At 33.7% G+C, this 20763-nt stretch overlaps 2 protein-coding genes and 2 non-coding genes across 4 annotated transcripts; 3 read left to right on the forward strand and 1 right to left on the reverse strand.

Moving 5' to 3' along the window:
- The first annotated feature begins 306 nt into the window (after positions 1–306).
- Positions 307–457, forward strand: LOC118036750 (small nucleolar RNA snoR134). Its single transcript, XR_004685435.1, has one exon. It is a non-coding gene; the product is annotated as a small nucleolar RNA snoR134 (small nucleolar RNA).
- An 849-nt stretch (positions 458–1306) lies between these two features.
- Positions 1307–1413, forward strand: LOC118036752 (small nucleolar RNA snoR97). The gene has a single exon (XR_004685437.1). It is a non-coding gene; the product is annotated as a small nucleolar RNA snoR97 (small nucleolar RNA).
- A 460-nt stretch (positions 1414–1873) lies between these two features.
- On the reverse strand, positions 1874–6151 carry LOC118036743 (uncharacterized). The gene is made up of 4 exons (XM_035042541.2): positions 5570–6151; positions 5084–5223; positions 3395–3836; positions 1874–2583 (listed from the first exon to the last, which is right to left on the reverse strand). The coding sequence occupies exons 1-4, from the start codon at positions 6091–6093 to the stop codon at positions 2034–2036; spliced, it is 1656 nt and encodes a 551-aa protein (XP_034898432.2). The 5' UTR covers positions 6094–6151; the 3' UTR covers positions 1874–2033.
- Positions 6152–14937: 8786 nt separating this feature from the next.
- Positions 14938–18194, forward strand: LOC118036730 (protein ACCELERATED CELL DEATH 6). The gene is made up of 4 exons (XM_035042527.2): positions 14938–15839; positions 16611–17149; positions 17699–18031; positions 18132–18194. Exons 1-4 carry the CDS (start codon positions 15185–15187, stop codon positions 18192–18194), a joined length of 1590 nt encoding a protein of 529 aa, XP_034898418.1. The 5' UTR covers positions 14938–15184.
- Positions 18195–20763: the final 2569 nt, after the last annotated feature.

The following is a 20763-nucleotide window of genomic DNA, read 5'->3' on the forward strand; positions in this document are numbered from 1 at the left end:
CTATACACAAACTTTTTTTCAAACTTAATTTTTTAATGGAATCATGCTATCAAATATATAATATCTTATTATATTTGTTTTATTGCAAATACAAAAACATGTGAAAAACCAGCGCAGCCTCGTAACCCAAAAAAACACCAAAATACCTCCTCAGATAACAAAACTAGGGTTTTATAGCTCTGTACAAACCTCTATATAACTTATTTGACAACGTTCTGTTTCTCTCTATTTGCCGGCTCCACGCCTCCAAAAACCTTGTTGTCATCGCAAATCCTTTCAAAACCTTTTCTTTTAACAAAATTCTCTATGAATGATGCCTCCTAGGCATCACTTGTTACCATTCACTGAAGTAGAAAGCTCCAATGCTCGTGATAAAAAATCTTGCCGTTCAGTGTTGCAGTTTAGCCTCTTGTACCTTTTTCCATAGCTTATCTGTGTCAAATCAACGACTACATCTCTTATTTTTTTAAAATTTCTTATTTTTTTTATCTGGGTATGTGTTTTTTTGCTGCCTCTCTGTACCCCTAGCTTGTTTTTTTGAGAACTATGGTGGAAATTAAGCTAGTCACTGGGGCAAGGATTGAGTCTTTTTTGGTGGTGTTCATGTGGAGAAATTTTTGTTTATTAAAAGGAGTTAGAATAAGCTAGATTGTTAAATTTTTTTGGCATAAAGAATTAACCGGGGTTGATCTGTATTACTATAAAAATAAAAATAATAATTATTATAATTTTAAAAATTTGAATAATAGTTGATTTCGATATAAGGTTTGATTCGTACATCATGTTTATTGTTAATCTAAGTGAATTATAAAAATAAATATAATTATTTTTTATAGTTTAAAACTCAATATAAATAATAACCTAAGGCAAGATTTTGATTCCGTGTTAGCAAGGTTACCAAATTGACTAAAACTAATATATAAATAAAAATATTTGTTATAATTGTTTAAAATCTAATCCAAGAGTTGATGTGAGAAGGCCTGGTCATGAGTTAGGAGGAAAATCAATTTAAATTATTCTAAATTAAAAATAAATTAAAAATAATTTTATTTTAATAAAAAAAATTAAAAAGTTTTTATTTGTGTTTTATCTCAGATAAACTTAATAGTAGATCAACTTGAATTTTTAATCGAGATTCAAGTTAGATTAATTCTTCCACTAATTATTTTTTTACTCCACTAATGCTAATCAAATATAAAAATAAAACAAATTATTTAGTCTTAAAACACACTAAACATAAACATAAATTGATTTTTATTTTTTTAGTCTCCGTTGTTCAAATTGAGTTTTAACTACACTCTTTACACCTTGTCAGTGGAATTAGGGTCCGAAAAACTCAGACATTGGGTGTTGTCATCAGCTTCATGTCCTTCATAACCCACTAGATCGGAGTTAAATCATAGCACTACATCATTAATTCATTAATTTCTCAAAATGTTTTGTGTTCTGCTGTTTTATATACCCATTTTCCTCCTTTTTTTTTATTATGGTTTTTCTTGTGCCTGTCGTAAAATTTTCCTTCGTTACTTTTTTTTTTTGTTCTCGTAAAAGAATGTTTTGCATTTCATGAGAATGATATTCGGTTAAACAAAAAGTTGGGAAGGTGAATGAAGTTGCAATGTGTAGAAAATAAAGTCCAAATTACCATTCAGAAATTAATGGAATTCTAATCAATATATATATATATATATATATATATATATAATATATATATATATATATATTAGAAATTCAAGTCCTTCGAAAATTATGGCTCATGTACACCATTCATCTAGAATCAATGGTGAACTTGTTAGCCGTCATTCTATGATCTCTATATTGAAGGTGTTAGCATTTCCCAAGTGCCAAAATTGAATTTTTCGATAATTGTACTTGTGAAAAAGCAAGGTAAAATATCTTGATAAATAAAACCAACGTTACAGCTGATGCCATCAAGAAGATGACCAGAAGATGGTTTATAACACGAGCTAAATGAGAATCAATAATCTTCTTCAATATCAGACTCTTTTAAAGTCTGCTGTGAAGTGTTTATTTCAAGTTTTTAAAATGGTGTAGAATTCACCTATTAATGCCTTGTACGCAAAGAAGAAGAAGGATACACCAATGAAACAACTCGTGATTGCAAGCCAATTTGATGGAGCTAGCACTGCATGACTTCCTGTGATGAATGCGATGATCAATGCTGGGATGGCACATATGGTTAAAAAAAATGTCCAATCAGAGAAGTATTCTTTTAAATCCTCATCCACTTGACCTCTTTCTCCAAGCAGTGCCCAATAAAGGTGCATGGTGAGAGCAGAAGTTGAGAGAACCATTGCTATTGCATCTGATATAACAAAGACTGCAAAAGCAGTATTTTTAAGAAGAACTGGAGTGCCTTGTTCGTTCTTGTAACCGCCAGGCATGGTGATAGCAGCTGCAAATGTTACTGTTGCTACGAGTGCCGCTACAACTATATGAGCCTCCATTCCTCTCTCAGTAATAGAGTGGTCCTCTTCTGTCATCATAGGTATGGGCCATTGAAGCGGTCCACTCCGTACATCTTTCAATGATTCCAAAATCTTTTTCTGCAACAAGTTTCGGCTGTGAAATTAAACGAGTCTTTCTTTTCCTATATCATCTATAGACTCTCAACCTTTGTTTGTTATCATAACAAGCGAGTTTGAAATCAAGTAATTTTGTTTCTTTTAGCTAGCAACAATATATATTTGCTTTTGTTGTTAAGGGGCTGTTTGTTTTTTAGTTTAGATTGTTTTTAGGTATGATTTAAATATTTTTGATGTTTAAAAATAAAAAATTATTTTGATATATTTTTAAATAAAAAATATTTTTGTACTACAATATTAAACACACCCTAAAACAAACAAATAAAGAAAACCTACATCAGTTTAGGCGGACAAAGCAAATAGTGTTAATCAATTAAAAATAAGTGTTGAAGTTGAAGGTATGATTTGTTATATTGACAAAAGGATTTCTATTCTTTTTTTTTTTTTTAAAGGGAGACAAACCAAGTGAATTTATGTTTGAATTGATGTGCTTTATTAAATTGTGCAGACGGATTTATTGTTAAGAGTTGAGGTTTTTTTTTTTTTTTTTAACAAGATTGAATGAATATTATAAATTATCCTTTGATATTGATAAAAATAATCTTACATCATTCCTATGACAATTTAAATTTAATTTGTTTTGGTAAGATAGCTTTGTTTTGCCTTTTTAATTGCAAAGACTCTTTCGCGTGTACGAGTGCGTGCGTGTGTGTCGCAGTGTGGTATCTAAAGACAGGTTAAAAAGTCAAAACGAGGGAATTACCTTTTCTTCAGGAAAAAAATTTCCTACCAAGATGTCGTCAACGCTGATTGTTTTGCTCGTTTAAGGCCACACATCTTCTTTGTACGCATGTCTCCGATTACTACTCAAATACTTATTGGGATAACTGCCGACAGCAGCAAATAGATGCAATGGTGTGTTTCCATCGTTACCCTTCTCGTATATAAGTTTCTCAAATCGAGGGAAAGGCATAGCTTTAAGTGCTCCTTTTAGAGTTATGGCAGCATAGTGAAGGGCATTCCAACCTCTGCTATCCACTAGTTCACAACAATCTGGACAAGTGTTCATAATCTCTTTCATTGCTGCCATATGGCCTCGAACGACGGCCATGTGAAGGGCTGTTCTCCTCTCTGAATCAACAATGTAGGCTGCGGACACATCATGTTCTAGTAGTACTTTTACTGTTGCCAACCTAGAGAAAAAGGCAGCATAGTGAAGTGGGGACCACCCGTCATCGTCGGTTCTTCTCGTCAAACTCGGGTCTTTTCTCAATATCTTTCTTGCTGTCTCTGCAATAAACCATAAAAAAATATATATGGTACATAGTAGGTAATATATGAATAATATTATGGTTAATGCGTAATCTACGCTACTAATTTAGTGATAAGTTAATATTTAATATGGCCTTTTTCTCTCTTTAACTGTATTATAAATTCCCTTTCTTGCTTTCTACGTTCTTTAACTGTAATATGGAAATGTCAACAACTCCAACTTCATTTAACTAGATGACCAAAGTTTTTTTAAAAAACTATAAACAACAAGAATAAAGTTCAATATTATTATGAGCCTTTAAATTATCATTTTAACGTAGAATCCAATTAATAGTCTTACTAATCTAATAATTCATGTATGTTTTTTTATTTTTATTTATGCAAGGGAAATGATACTCCCATACATACATGTCATATAGATTCCTTACCTGCAAACGTGTATAAGAACATTTTAGTCCTAAAATCTTTATAATCATGCATGTAAATCCTTAATTAAATAGACTAGGAAATTCATTGTCTTCTTATTATGTATTTTCTTTCCCTTGTATCTTTCAATGAATTATATAAGTAATAAATACAATTTAACCTTTAATTTAACAAACATACAATGAATATTTTTGTTTTTTTTTTTTCCTTTACTAAATTCTATATCAAATAAATGTGATAGAGTAAACGAAGAATTTGACAAATGGAAAATAAATGAAAAGAACAATATCCTAAAGGTTAAAATAAGATTTTTTAAGAAAATGAAAATAAATGGCTTTAAATAAAAAGAAACTAAAATATAAAAAATAGAATATATTGTGTATTGAACAGATAAGGCTTTTCTTGAATTGAAAACAAATTTAGTTTTTGTTTTTTGTACAACGTAAATTATGTAGGGACTACTTAAAAATTATAAGTTACATCAGGATTTGTTTGTATTGAGTAAAAAATTAGAAACACTTTAAATTTGCTATTAGATTATAAAGACAAAGTACAATAAAATGGCAAACAGAGGAACATTCTATTAATCCTATGACGAAGTGTAATTAGACGGTGTTATGTATGGTGTTGTGTCATCTTATCATTGTCTATCTGAATTTTGCTTAGTTAAACCATCCGCTTTAGAATTGCTAAATTAAAATCAAACAATCGTGTCAAGAGAGGTCATTAGTAGTGTTCTTTCTTTAACCCAATTTAAGATAAGAACACACTTCTCACGGTTATGGTTTCCGATAATAATTTATGAATTCAAAGATTTACAGTTCAGAATAAAATCTTACCATGATCACCATGCATGGCTGCAGCGTGTAGTGCGGTTCTGCCATGAGAACCACAATATTCCACTGACTCGCAATTACTCAAGATGTATTTGATCACTTTTTTTCTATTTTCTTCATGTCTTTTAAACTTCCCATCAAACCTTACATTGGCAGCAATATAATTATAATTAGATATATGTGATTTTATTAACATTTTTATTCCAATAAATTAAAATAAGCAGGTAAAATCCTATTATTATAGAAGCATTGCTTTTCTAATATCTTTTATGATAATTTAAAAAACAGATTTACTTAAACATTATAAAGCTGAACAAATTAAAATTAAACAACAATTACATTTATATAATCTTAAAATGATAGTATTCTAGATTGATAAATAGATTAGTAAAAATTGATTAATCTAGTATCTATTAAAAGAAAGAAAAAAGATGTTGGCCACATATAGTATCGAAACTCTGTTTGAGACTAAAAAACATGTTCACAAACCTCATATTGGCAGCAATATAAAGTGGAGATTCTCCATGAACATTGGCGGAATATGAAAACTCAGGGTCCTCTTTAGTCAATATTTTCACCACTTGGGCTTGGATATTTCGAGCTGCCACATGCAACGCTGTATCGTTCTCTTCATTCGTCATCCCCAACATATTATTTTCTTCTGCTAGCCCGTTCTCAGGATCTAGTATTTTTGCGCGCTCAATCAGGACTTTCACTGCATTGGAACGCCCATATCTTGCCGCAAAATGTAGTGGAGTTTCGCCTTTAGTATTGGCTTGCAATAGCAGTCGTGGACACGTACCAATAATTTGGCCAACAAAATCAGTGCATTTCCATCCACTGCGTTGGTTTTCTAAGTAAACATGAAGAATTGTGTTTTTTTGTGGAGTCAATAGCTCACTGAGAGAAGTTGGAAAATCCTGAAATGGGTTGATGTTGCCTGCTTCTGCAGCTTTGTACAATTTTGGTTCCATGTAAGTGATGCTATTCATTTGTTGATCAGAGGAATTCATCTTGTATGACTGTTTCTTTGTTGAAAATGGTTGTTGATAGAAGTAACTATTTTGGCTAGTTCCATTTACTAGCTAGGCTTGTAAGCCTATTTATACTAATTCATCTATATGAATAAATAAAAAATAAAGCAGAGGAAGCTGTCTGAGTTCTGTGAGAGATAGAAATAAATAATTCTAGAAGTTTCACTAACAATTTAAATTTCTCTGCTCCACTTGCATCTTTTCTGTCTTCACTCGTTTTTTCTTATGGTTAGAGCTGGACCATCATCCTCTTATCTTCAAGTCTTAGATGTGTGAAGCATGTTTTTTTTAAATTTTAATTTTTTTTAAAGTTTGAAATTAAATTATATTTAATGTTTTTAAATCACTTTAACATGCTGATATATTATTTTAATTATTTTTTTGAAAATTACTCTTTAAACTTTACTTTGTTTGTTTGCTATTAAAAAAAATTGGTCAACAAAAAATACTTTACAGTAAAAAAAAAAATTATCTTAATTTTCAAACAAGGTTTTTCCTTTTAAAAAACCATTCGTACTGCAATACCAAACATAAAAATGAATTCATCTAAATAACTTAATAATCTTTTTTAGTTGAAATCAAGTTATTTTTATTGATTCTGTTAAGTTTTTCATCTACGATAACAAATTATGCATATCAATCGCATGTAACTGCTTTATAAAAACATATTATTCAATTAAAAAACAAAAAGCAGTACAAATGAATGAAAAAAACACAATTAATTAAAATTTAAATAATCTGAGAATTAAATAGCAAAAGATAATGTATATCTACGATATTTTACCCTAAATATCTTTCAGAAAGCGATCTTAGAATCCTTTGATGATGTTGGAATAAGATAATATACAGAAAGATGGTTTTGACTTAAGTAGCCAAACCGTGTATATTATTCTCATTATATAGACTTTACAGTTGCAGTGATAAGCATTACAGTTGCAGTGATAAGCATTACAATATCAGCAACCATAACTCTCGGGATAATCACAACAGAGTACAAGTTTAAGTATAACACAGTAAGCATCAAGTATCCTGGTTTGTAGGGAGCACGACAGTGATATCCTTGATATCCTTAACACCTTCCCTCAAATTAGTGAGCAGGGAACATACCAATAATTTGTCACGCAAGATACAAAACCGATCAGCAGTATGGCCCTTAGTGAAGATATCTGCAAACTTGATTGGCGGGTTAATGTAACGAACAACAATATCTTTGTTAACAACCTTCTCTTGAATAAAGTGATAATCAATTTCGATATGCTTGGTCCGCGCATGAAAGATAGGATTAGAAGCCAAAGGCATAGCACTAAGATTATCACACCAAAGTGTTGGTGGTGAAGGTAAATAAATATGCAATTCTCGCAAAAGCATACGGATCCAATATACTTCAGCTGTTGTTAAGGCCAAACTTCGATACTCTGCTTCAGTACTAGATCTAGAGACAACAGGTTGTTTCTTAGAGGACCAAGAAACTAAACACTGACCAAAATAGATGCCATAGCCACTGGAAGAACGTCTATCATCAGGATTACCTGCCCAATCAACATCACAGAAGGCATGTATGGCAATAGTGCTGGGTTTATAATGAAGACCAAAATCAGGAGTATGCTTTAAGTAACGAAGAACTCGCTTTGTCGAAGTCCAATGAGTACTGGTAGGTGCTTGTATATGCTGACATAGCTGATTGACAGAATAGGCAATATCAGGACGTGTAATTGTAACATACTGTAGGGCTCCAATAATATGACAGTATTCAGAGGGATCAACTAAGAGTTCACCATCAAATTTCGACATCTTTGAACCAGAGATGCAGGGAGCCTTGTAAGGCCGAGCACCAACCATATTTGCACGATCAAGTAAATCAGCAATATATTTAGACTATCGTAGATGCAAGCCTGTCTGATCACGTGCAACTTCTATGCCTAAGAAATAACTCAAGTCACCTAAATCCTTCATCACAAACTCACATTGTAATTGTGAGATAATAGAGAAAATCATAGAATCATCATTGCCAGTGACGATGATATCGTCGACATACACTAATATAAAAATATGTAATTTATCTTTATGAAGAGTGAAGAGTGAAGAGTGAGTAGTCGACTTTAGAACCAGAGAAGCCAAGATCGCAAAGTGCCTGTGAGAGACGAGTGAACCAGGCTCGTGGTGCCTGTTTTAGGCCATAAAGAGAGTGATGCAATCTACAGACAAAATGAGGATGTTCAGCACTGATAAACCCCTGCGGCTGCTCCATATAAACTTCCTCATCAAGGTATCCTTGAAGAAAAGCATTGGAGACATCAAGTTGTCGTGTTGTCCATTGAAACTGTACAGCCAAGGCTAAAATGAGATGAACAGTTGTCAGTTTAACAACTGGGCTGAAAGTCTCAAAGTAGTCGATGCCAGACCTTTGATCAAATCCTTTGGCGACTAAAGGCTGACGGGTAGGTGAGACTAGAACTGGACGGGGAGAGGAAGACATACCAGTGGATCTGATAGGTGGTGAACATAAGTAATTAGTAGGAACTGGAATTTGAAAGGGAGAAAAAGACGTACCAGGAGGAATCACGACACCAATAGGAGAGTGATTTAGGATCTTTATTTTAGCTGGAAAATAGTTCTCATCAAATACAACACTGCGAGAGATGTAAACACGTTCACTTATGGGATCAAGGCACCTGTAACCCTTTTGACTAGAGCAATAACCAATAAAAATGCACGGTATACTACGATATGACAATTTATTTTCAGCATATGGACATAACAAGGGATAGCATCGGCATCCAAAGTTTCGTAAAAAAGAGTGATTAGGTGCATCTTTGTATAGTTTGAAAAAGGGAGTGTCATTATTTAAAACTGGTGTTGGTAACCTATTGATTAAATATACAGCAGTTAAAAATGATTCAACCCAAAATTTCTTATTGAGACCAGATTGTGCAAGTAAAGTAAGTCCCATATCAACAATGTGACGATGTTTATGTTCAACAGTACCATTTTGTTGAGAGGTATGTGGACATGTTCGTCTATGAAAAATACCATTTTCCATGAGATACCGAGTAAAAAGTGAGGAAATATATTCTCCACCATTATCGGTTTGTAAACATTTAATAGGGGATGAGAATTGTTTTTCCACAAGTAGCCGAAATTGAACAAAGGAATTGAAGACATCGGATTTGTGTGCAATGGGATACAACCATGTGAAGCGACTGAAATCATCAATAAATGTGACATAAAATTTAAAACCACTAGGTGAAATAAGAGGTGCAACCCAAACATCCGAGTGAACTAGATCTAAAGGACCTGATGTCTGACGATTTGAACTAGAAAAGGGTTGTTGAATTGACTTGCCAAGTTGACAAGATTCACATATAAAATTCTTTTGCACCGAACCAATAAGAGGTAAATGAAAATTAGATAAAACATGACGCAAAAAAGACTCAGATGGATGACCTAAACGTTGATGCCAAAGAGAGCTAGGTGCCTTGATTCCCATGAAGGCAGTTAGTCCTCTGCGTTTATTGTGTGATAAGTTGGAGAGATTGATAGGATAGAGCCCATTTTCACTCGGACCCTGAAGGAGCATGATTCCCATCTGATTGTCCTGAACCGAATAGGCATTATGTGTGAGATGAAAAGTAACAGCATTATCGACACAAAATTTGTTAACAGAAAGGAGATTGGTAGCAGCTTGAGGACAATGGATAATATTCTTAAGAATGAAACGATTATTATCAGATTGGACAATGGATGAACCAGTATGTTTAATAGACAAACCTGCACCATTACCTACACCAACAGTCTCATTGCCATTAAACGGGCATTTGGAGTCAAGATTCTCAGCATTATTGGTTATGTGTGCATTAGCACCACTGTCTACAAGCCATTGGCAATTCAGGAATTCTGTATTAATATCAGCAACCATGGTTGCCAGGTCTGTAGGGGGATGACATCCTTGGAAAGAAAAATCCATTCGCCGAAAACAGTCCAGTGCCTGATGATTATTACCTTTGCAAATTTGGCAAGGAGAACGACCACCAGAGTTAGAAACAAGATGAACGTCCTTGGTAGAACTGGAATGGACAGAAAAATTTGGCTTTGCATCGTTGGTGTTTGAAGACCTTGAAAATTGGAGTTTACGTTTCACAGGCTGAAACTTTGGTCGATTGGTGTATAAAGCAAAGGAGGACGTTTCTGGTGCATGATTGAGTGGAGCATGACAGTTCAGAATTATTTCATGATTCAGTAGTTCAGATCTGAAATAAAAAATGACATAGAAGACTCCCGAGTGTGAAAGGAGTAAGAAGTAATAAAGTGTGTAAAAGTAGAATTAAGACCCCCAATAATAAAGGATATGAGATCGTCATCATCAACTGGTTTTCCAACAGCAAATAGTTGATCTGCTAAGAACTTGGCTTCAGTCAGGTACGAAGCACAAGTCAAGGATCCTTGTTGGAGATTCTGTAGTTGACGCTTCAAGTGGGAGATACAGGATTTGGATTGAGATGCAAAACGAGCAGCAAGAGACTGCCATGCCAAAAATGAGGAGTCCAAACCATAGAGTGAAGCCACCAGTGCTGGAGAAATAGAGGAGATGATACAACTTAGCAGGATTTATGAATTCATTTTTGGCAGCATTATCATCAACAAACATAGCAGGACAGAGGTTAGAACCATCAATAAAGCCAAGCAAATTGTGACTTTTGAGAATAGGTTTAAACTGGGCAGTCCACACAAGGTAGTTTGTTTCATCAAGTTTGATAGAAACAAGTTGCGTTGGATTAGGAAAAGCAAAATGGGATGAGGAGGAGAAACCAGACTCAACCATGTTTTTGAAAAGCGGAAGCAAGATCTTTAGAGCGTAAGCTAGATTTGCTCTGATACCATGTAAGATAATATACATAAAGATGGTTTTGACTTAAGTAGTCAAACCGTGTGTATTATTCTCATTATATAGACATTACAGTTGCAGTGATAAGCATTACAATATCATCAACCATAACTCTCGGGATAATCACAACAGAGTACAAGTTTAAGTATAACACAGTAAGCATCAAGTATCCTGGTTTGTAGGGAGCACGGCAGTGATATCCTTGATATCCTTAACAGTTGGCAGGGGACCATTTGGTCGGGCACTTTGTTTTGAGAAGAGAGGAGGAAAACAAAGAGGAAGATGATGCTTTAAGTAAAGCAAAAGAGTCTCATCTAGTAGTTGCGGCATTGATAGCAACAGTAACATTTGCAGCACCATTCACCCTACTTGGCAGTTACAAGAGTGACAAAGACATTGCAATTCTAGCTAAAAAAAGCTATTTTTATAGTATTTGTCATAATAGATGCAATGTCAACGATGCTTTTTATTTCTGTTGTCTCTCATTATCCATTTTTTGACGGCGTTGATTCAAGATTTGGAAATGAATAAGGGTGAAGAAATGAATTTGAAAACCATTCTAAGATTATTTGCGGTTGCAACGTTGTTGGCCATGATTATAATGGGAACAATGATTATCGCATTCATCACAGGCACATACAAAGTTCTAGTACCTTCATTGGGGCATGTTATCAGCACTAGTTGTCTCATTGGTTTGATCTTCTTTTTCCTTGTGTATTTAGTCTCATTTACAAGGCTCAGTTGTCAATTTTTTATATTTTATTTTGTAATTGATGCGCATCACAAATAAAGTAGTAAAAAACACTAACACTATTTTGTGTTTATTTATTTATTTTCTTTTTCTTATTCATGACTAAAATTTAGTGACACAACTACTAGTTGGGATAGATAAATTTATTTTCCAAGTACAATTTGCTTTGATGGTTTGTTTATTAATCAAGTTTGTACTTGTAAAGTATTTATTTTGTGTTTAAAAAGTATTATTGAATTTTTTAAAAAAATTTAAATTATTTTTTATAATTTTAAATTGTTTTAATATATTAATATTAAAAATAAATTCTTAAAATAAAAAAAATTATCATAATATATTTTTAAATAAAAAAAATATTTTAAAAAACACTTTACCACAATCTCAAAATATTGTAAGAAAACTACTATGAAAAGTGGGATATGCCAAGTTTCATTCTTATGGTGTGATTGAGATTACGGTAGCGGTAAAAGTTTAAAAGTGATTTATTTAAAAATATATCAAAATATTTTTTTTTTTTTTAAAATTATTTTTAACATCAGCACATCAAAACAATCTAAAAAATATTTAAAAAAATTATTTTAAATAATGTTTTAAAAAAAAAAACACGATTAAGACCGCGTCTCCAACAACATCCTTCATTGGCTGTTTTGTGCCCGCTAGTTAGCTTGTTTCATGCAAGTTGACAAATTATATTTTTCATCAAAATAAAATTTTGATATTTTAATTTTACATTTTAAATCCTATAAAATTAAATTAAAAAGTCAATTGGTCAAAATTAAGTTACAACCACATGTAAGAATTTCACCTTAGTCTTTGATTATATTATACAGTAGTGGTGAAATTATATAATATTAAAATCAGTTTCTATCAAATGTGTTAATATAGGGTGTTGACAAAGCATTTTTATTTAAACAGAAGCTATATCAAGATTTGATTCTTAGTTTAAATATTTTTTTAAAAAGTTAAACGATCATCTCCTTAACTAATTTAATTTCGAATTAAAATCCGATTAAACTCTAAATCAATCTGCTTTACTCAATCAAGTGTGGAAACCATGATTTTATACTACCACTTAAAAGTATGGACCTCCCTCAAACAAACTGAGACAGGATTGCATCAGAATTAAAGTTGGGCTCAATGGACAATACTGCATAGGGGACACGGGACGGGACAAAAAGTATTTCGTGAGCATTTAATTTTTTTTTTAAAAATACATTAATATAATGTTTTTTTATAAAAACATAAAAAATATTAAAAAAAAAAAAAAAAAACCTCAAATTCTACCCGAAAAGTCTTCGTTTCCGCGGATGACACGTTAAACTTGAGCTCTGTCGACAAAAATGCAGAGGGAACGGGACAGCAGTGAAAGGAAAAAGAAAAGGACCAGACCTGTGTTCTTTGTCTTTGCTGTTATTTTTGTCCAAGTGCATTCATACTTTCCACCGTGTGAACATGTGACAAAGGCTACGAGACAAGATAAAATTGGATGATCTATTAAGTTGGATGATTAATTACAATAAATTCAGAGGCAAATCAGCCAGGTATATTCTTAAATTCAAAGTGGCAGAAAAATCCGAACCAAATAAAATGCCAACCAGAACAAAATAGACAACCGTCGTATAAGGTGGTGACAGTGTAGACTAGCAAGAAGGGGTGGTTGAAATTTCCTTTCTCTTGGCGTTGGGACAAATTTTATTCTTTTTCTTGTATCAACTTGTCTTGGAATTTGTATCCTCTGGCTCAGAGTTATGCAATAAGATCTGATTTTATGGTTGCTGAAGGTGCGTGCTTAAAACGCTAGAATTTGTTTTTCTCTCAAAATCTGATCTATTTTTTTTTTCTTTTTTGGGAGGTCGATGGAGGCTAGTGTCTGATACCTCAGCTCTTTAACTCAGCTCAAGGTCCTTCCTTTGACCAAGTCCAAGAGAGGTTTGTTGGGACCCTTAAAACTGGATTCATCAATACTCATCTTCACGAGTCTTTTCTGTCCTCTTTTTTCTTATGGTTAAAGCTAGACAACAATCTCCTTATCTTCAAGTCTTCAAGCCACATTGTCCCTGATAATTCAAAACCACGGGAAAGAGATTCATGCCACGTTGGGTGCAGTTTTGTCTAGTAACTGGTTGCTTGAGCTAGCCAGCTACGTTACAGTAACTTACGATAATTCATTTTTTTACCATCAATACATTTTTACTCCGACTTCAAATTAGTAACTACACCAAATTACGAAAAATACTCGGTTATTGTATATATGATTGAAGAAGAACAAATAAAATTCTATTTCTTTCAAGGACAAAGCATAAATTTGTTGTTATCGGTTCCATTTTGTAAAGCAGAACTTTGTAGCAGGGCAAAAGACATTTTAAGCACACAATGGCATTTTAAGAGAAGGCAGCTTTCCTTTTATGGCAGTTGAGGACCTGAGGTGGTTCCAAGCTCAAAGAAACCATCCCAGATCCATATGTGGTCTGTTGAGGAAAGAAAGGGTGAGAATAATTGCATGATGATCTACAATGAGTGAAAAAGTTGAGGTTTTCAGTGTCACATCTTATTTGATTTTTATATATTTATTTAGCCTTTTTCTTCGTGTGTTGCAGAAGTTCTTGAACATGAACATACTCAGTACCACAATCTCCTTGTCTTCCTCGAGGTCAATTTCTCTTCCCCACTTGCATCTTTTCTGTCTTCACTCGTTTTTCTTCTGGTTAGAGCTGTACCACAATCTCCTTATCTTCAAGTCCAAGATGTTTTAACCATCTTTTTTCAAGTTTTTATTTTTATTTTATTTTGAAATTAAATTATATTTAATGTTTTTGAATTATTTTAATATGCTGATATTAAAATTAAATTTTAAAAATAATAAAAAAATATTATTTTAATATATTTTTAAAATACTACAAAGACAAGTGAAGTACTAGAAAAAAAAAAATGTTGTGCCCCCACAATTAAAAACTAAGCTTCTTTTTTAAAAAAACCAAACACTATAATCCTTGTTTCTGCTCAAAATTTAAAAAAGTTTTTGATTTTAAATTAATTTTTTAAATATTTTTAAATAATATATATTAAAAATAATTTTTTTAAAATAAAAAATATTAAAAAAAAAAAAAAAAACAAAACAAAAACAATATCTAACACGCTTTCAGCAGACCACAGAAATCAGCAGCTTGTGATCAGTTTGAGGAGTGGAACCTCTTACCTTTGTGGTTTCACCTCCCCTTCATTTGCTTACATTTCATTTAGTTAGTTTCTCTAAGCTACAAAAATAAATGTAATTTGTGGTTATTAACGCTTTTTCTTCCTTTAAATACCGAAAAAATCAGCAGATTGTGATCAGTTGAGGAGTGGACCCTCTTGCCTTTGAGCCACAGTGCTTAATTTCACCTACCCTTCATTTGTTTACCTTTCATTTAGTGAGTTTCTCTAAGCTACAAAATAGTATGACGACCTATATGGATCCTGTCTTGTTCAAAGCTGCAGAAGCAGGCGATATCGATCCCTTTGAGAATTATCAAACCCGCCTCAATCAGTTATTGACTCCAGACGAGAACACCATTCTTCATGTCTACTTAGGAAACCAAAGCAGTGAACCGGAATCCACTGATTTTGTTGTTATAATTCTTGAAAAGTGTCCACCACTGTTATTGCAGGCCAATAAGAAAGGTGAAACCCCACTCCATTTGGCAGCAAGATATGGCCATTCCAACGTGGTAAGCGTCCTCATTGACCTCGCAAAAGCTCTACCTTCAGATCCAGAGAGCGGAGTAACAGAAGCAAAAAAGATGTTGAGGATGACCAATGAAGAGCAAGATACAGCGTTGCACGAGGCAGCTCGAAATAGGCGGAGCCGTGTGGTGGCAATATTAACTAAAGAGGACCCTGAGTTTTCATATTCCGCCAATGTTCATGGAGAAACTCCACTTTATATTGCTGCTTCCATTGGCTTGGTAATATGGAGCCGCATAGGCTTGCTAATGTTGATCGACGAACGCGGAGAGGTAGTCGATGAAATCTTGGGAAATTGCATCTCAGTGGACTACGGCGGCCCTCATGGTAGAACTGCTCTCCACGCGGCAAGCGCGGAGGGCGATGATGGTAGGATTTTGTGCTCAAGTCTGGAGAATTAAATAATTTATATATAATAGTGTAAACTATAATTTAAAAGCCATGTATATTTGATTGTATATATCCGTGTTCGCTTCATAATTAGCTTTTTTTAAAAAAAAAAAAACTTTGTGAGTTTAAGTATTGGATATATAGTAATTCACGTAGGTTACATAAGTGGTTTTTTAAAAATTATTTTTTAATTTTTTTTATATTTGTTTGTTATTATAAATGTTGATAAACAAAAAACACTTTTCAATTAAAAAAAATAATTTGGTTTCTAAGAAAATGATTTCTTTTTATTTTGGGTGAATAAATACTTTTTTAGAAGTTGTGAAAAATTTAGAAATATCATATTATTTACTGATTTATATTGAATTTGGTCCTCAAACTTTTAATTGCTATATATTTTATTTTGAATTTTTTTTTTTAAATTGCATCCTTTAGAATTTGAGTTAATTTTATTTTTATATCAACTTTGTTCCTCATTTTTATTATTGTTATTTATTTTTCTCGTATCATTAATTGAATTTTTTTTATTTATAAGATTTAATCCTTATTTTTTATTTGAAATAATTTATGAAATTATAATTTTTTTTTAGTTTTATTATTTTTTAATTTTTTTATCAGTTAGATTTGATATTAATTATCTTGATTGTTATTTTATTTCATTTGAGATCATTTATGAAATTTTATTTTTATTTAACTTTTTAATTTATAAGTACTCTGTATAATTTTATTTGATTGTTTTGTTGCTTTCAGGGACAGCAATAAAATTGTTAGAAAGAGAAAAGAAGTTGACGGAAACAACCGATGAGAACGGCTGGTCACCGCTTCACTACGTTGCCTATTATTTCCGGTCTGTTGGTGTACTGAAAGTATTACTAGAAAATGATGCGTCTGCGACCTACATTGCTGAAACAGAGAAGAAGAGAACAGCTCTTCACATTGCAGCCATTCGAGGACATGTAAACGCAATGAAAGAGATTGTTTCTGGATGTCCAGCTTGTTGTGAGCTAGTTGATAACAGAGGCTGGAATGCCCTTCACTATGCTGTGGCAAGTAAAAGAAGCACAGTATTCGTCCAATGTCTGAAGATTCCAGAGCTTGACAGACTTGAAACAAAGAAGGATGACAAAGGAAACACGCCCTTCCATCTAATTGCTGCTTTAACGCGCGAGCAGATGCAATGGAAACGTGTTTTACTTCAATATTGTTTTAGTAAAAAGGAGGTATGTGGTCTCAATAAGCGACAGCTAAGCGTCAAGGACATTTATGAAGGAGATTTTGCAGAGATACAGGTAATCAATCCTCTATGAATTAATTGTTGTGATAATTAATGCATCCATGAAACCCACACGCACACACACATGCACAATATATATATATATATATATATATATATATATATATTATTCAATAAAAAAAAATAGTGCAAATGAATGAAAAAAATATACAATTAATTAAAATTTAAAAAATCTGAGAATTAAAAGTTGAAAAATCAAATAGAAACTTAATATAATCTTACAAGCAATTAAGGAGAGTAACAATAAACAATAATATATTGGAAATTAATTTTGGAATGAAATGATGTAAAATTAATGGTATATAAAATTAAGTCCACATCTTAGTTTTCTTTTTGGGGATAATTGGGCCAATGTAAAGCATGTGGTTTTCAACCAAATTAGTTTTTGTTACCTGTTAAAATATACAGTACTAACAAAAAGGATTTGATTGCAAACAAACTAGTTTTGGAAACAAAAACAAATGCCTGGAAGTTGATGTATGATATTTGTTAAATAGCTAAAAATGATGGATATGTACGATATTTTACCCTGAATATTTTGCAGAAAGAGATCTTAGAATCCCTTGAAGATGCTGGCAGTGGACTGCTTGGCAGTCGAGTTTTGAGAATGAAGAATGTTGAGAGAAAAAAAGAGTTAAAGGATGCTTTGAGTAAAGTAAGAGAGTCTCAACTAGTTGTTGCGGCGCTGATAGCAACGGTATCATTTGCAGCAGCATTCACTCTACCTGGTGGTTACAAGAGCGATCGAGGCACTGCACTTCTAGCTAAAAAAGCTGCTTTTATATTATTTGTCATCTCAGATGCAATGTCATTGGTGCTCTCTATTTTAGCTGTCCATATCCACTTTTGGACGTCGCTGGCTCATGGTTTGGGAATGGTCACGGGTAAAGAGATAAACGAGAATACCACTTTATTAATGGTTGCCACAATCTTTACCATGATTGGCATGGGTACAATGATTATTGCATTCATCACAGGCACATATGCGGTTCTTGAACCTTCCTTGGGGCTTGCTATCAGCACTTGTCTCATTGGTCTAAGCTTTTTCTTCTTCCTTATCTTTAAGTTCATTCTTACTCAATGCTCAACTTATAGAAAATCCTTAATGCTTTTATTTTTTTAAAAAAATTATGATGTCATATGGTCAGAAATCATGTGGTTGGTTGCCAAATCAGTTGTCAATTTATTTTTTCATTGTAATTGATGCACATGATCATAAGACTTGTGGTAAAAACCTATGACACTATTGTTTATTTATCTATTTTTATTTTCCTATTAATGACTAAAATGTAACGACACAAATACTAGTTGGGACAAAGTACAATTTGCTTTGATTGTTTGTTTATAATTCAAGATTGTAAAGACACTACCAGAAATTCGCTAAGTACCAACGGACTCACCGACAGAATTTTTTCTATCGGTATTTTTCGATCGAAATCATCGACGGACTATTTTCTTCGGTAATTCGGTCGGTAATTACCGATCTAATTACCGACAGAAAATTCAGAATTAATGAAAAAAGGGCGGGTAGGTGGCGCAAAGGTTTTGGCGGGTGATTTTTCCGACGGAATCACCGACAGAATGAAAACCGGGGAGCCGTACGCGTGATGGGACCTGTTCACCGTCAATAATACCGACGGAATCACCGACGGATTTGAAATGCCAGATCCGTACCGGTGACGTGACCGGTGCACCGTTAAAAATACCTACGGAATCACCGAGGGATTTGAATAGCAGGTCCGTGCGGTGATGTGTCGATTGCCTGTCAGAATTACCGACGGTTTCACCGACGTATTTTTTTTTAGTAGATGTACATGTTTTATTGTTATTTCTCAAAAAAACTTGTAGTGTATGAATGTATAATTTTATACTTGTTATGGTTTGTTTTAGATTTTGTAAGATTGTATTTGTTTGTAAATTGTTAAAACTTAATTTGTAGAATTACCGAATTACATGTTATGTTTTGAAATAATTAAGAGCTTGCTTAATGGGTTCTTTTTATAGAGGTTCGATAGAAGTCATGGATGATCGTTCATGGATGTATCTAGATTCACCCCAAGGATTGTGGAGGATGGATTATTGTAACGGGGTTCAGGGTTTTATTAATTTCGCAACATCTATTCCCAGAAATTTTACTGGAGGCGGTATTAGGTGTCCATGCAGGAAGTGTCAAAATAAAAAGTATCTGCATCCAGATGTTGTAATGATGCATCTTCTACACAAAGGGTTTGTGGAGGATTACGAGTGTTGGTATGCACATGGAGAGGTATTTGTTAGTAATAGGAGAATGGGAGAAACGGTGGTTGGGTCAACTTCTAGTGCTAGCAACGTGCATGAAGCGGCAAATGACAACACTAATCCTTACAGAAACATGGTTATGGATGCAATGAGAATGAATCAAGATAATGTCAATCAATGTCCAATCGTACAAGAAGAACCTAATGCAGAGGCAGCTAGGTTTTTTGATTTGTTGAAAGATTCTGACGAACCATTATGGGATGGCTGCACAAACCACAGTAAATTATCGGCCGTGGCACAGGTGTTCACCATCAAGTCAGATCACGGGTTGAGTGAGGCCGGGTATGACAAAATTATTGATTGGGCAAGAAGCATTTTACCTGAAGGGAAACAGGCTCAAAGAGAACTTCTATGGCTGCGAAGTCCATGATGAAAACCCCTCAGTTTAGGATACCAGAAAATTGACATGTGCCCTAACTTTTGCATGATATACTACCTTGAAAATGCTGAGATGACTGAGTGCATGACATGCGGGTATTCCCGTTACAAACACAGAACTGGCAGGGGAAAGACTCTAGTGGCATATAAAAAACTTAGATATTTCCCAATCACACCTAGACTGCAGAGGTTATTTATGTCACCAAGGACTGCTGAGCACATGACATGGCATCAAACACACGATGCCGTTGATGGTGTGATGGTGCATCCTTCTGACGGCGAAGCGTGGAAAAGCTTTAACAATGTACATCCTGACTTTTCTGTTGAATCAAGGAATGTCCGACTTGGGTTGTGTACAGACGGGTTCAACCCATTTTGGTCATTTGCTGCTCCCTATTCTTGTTGGCTGATCATTCTCACAGTTTATACCTTGCCACCGGGAATGTCTATGAGGCCGGAGTTCATGTTTCTATCTACTGTCATACCCGGTCCAAGCAGCCCGAGGCGGAATATAGATGTTTGTCTTCGACCGTTGATAGATGAGCTGGCGCAGTTGTGGTCCTCCGGATCTCTGACTTATGATATATCGAGGAAACAAAATTTCCTTATGAGGGCGGCTTTGATGTGGACTATCAGTGATTTTCCAGCTTATGGAATGCTTTCTGGTTGGAGCACGCATGGGAAACTCGCATGTCCATACTGCATGGAAAACAACAAGGCATTCACGCTAGAAAACAGAGGTAAAGCTTTTTTTTTTTTACTGTCACCGTCGTTTCTTGCCACTTAATCACAGGTTCAGAAAGAACAGAAAAGATTTCTTTGTTGGCAGAGTTGAAAAAGATGTTGCATCCCCCCGTCTTTATGGTGAAGAATTGCATCATGTTGTATCAGAGTACGGTGACATTGTGTTTGGCCTTCAATCAGGTAAGCAAA

Source organism: Populus alba, chromosome 19 (genome assembly GCF_005239225.2).
Source record: "Populus alba chromosome 19, ASM523922v2, whole genome shotgun sequence".
Taxonomy (NCBI): Eukaryota; Viridiplantae; Streptophyta; class Magnoliopsida; order Malpighiales; family Salicaceae; genus Populus; species Populus alba.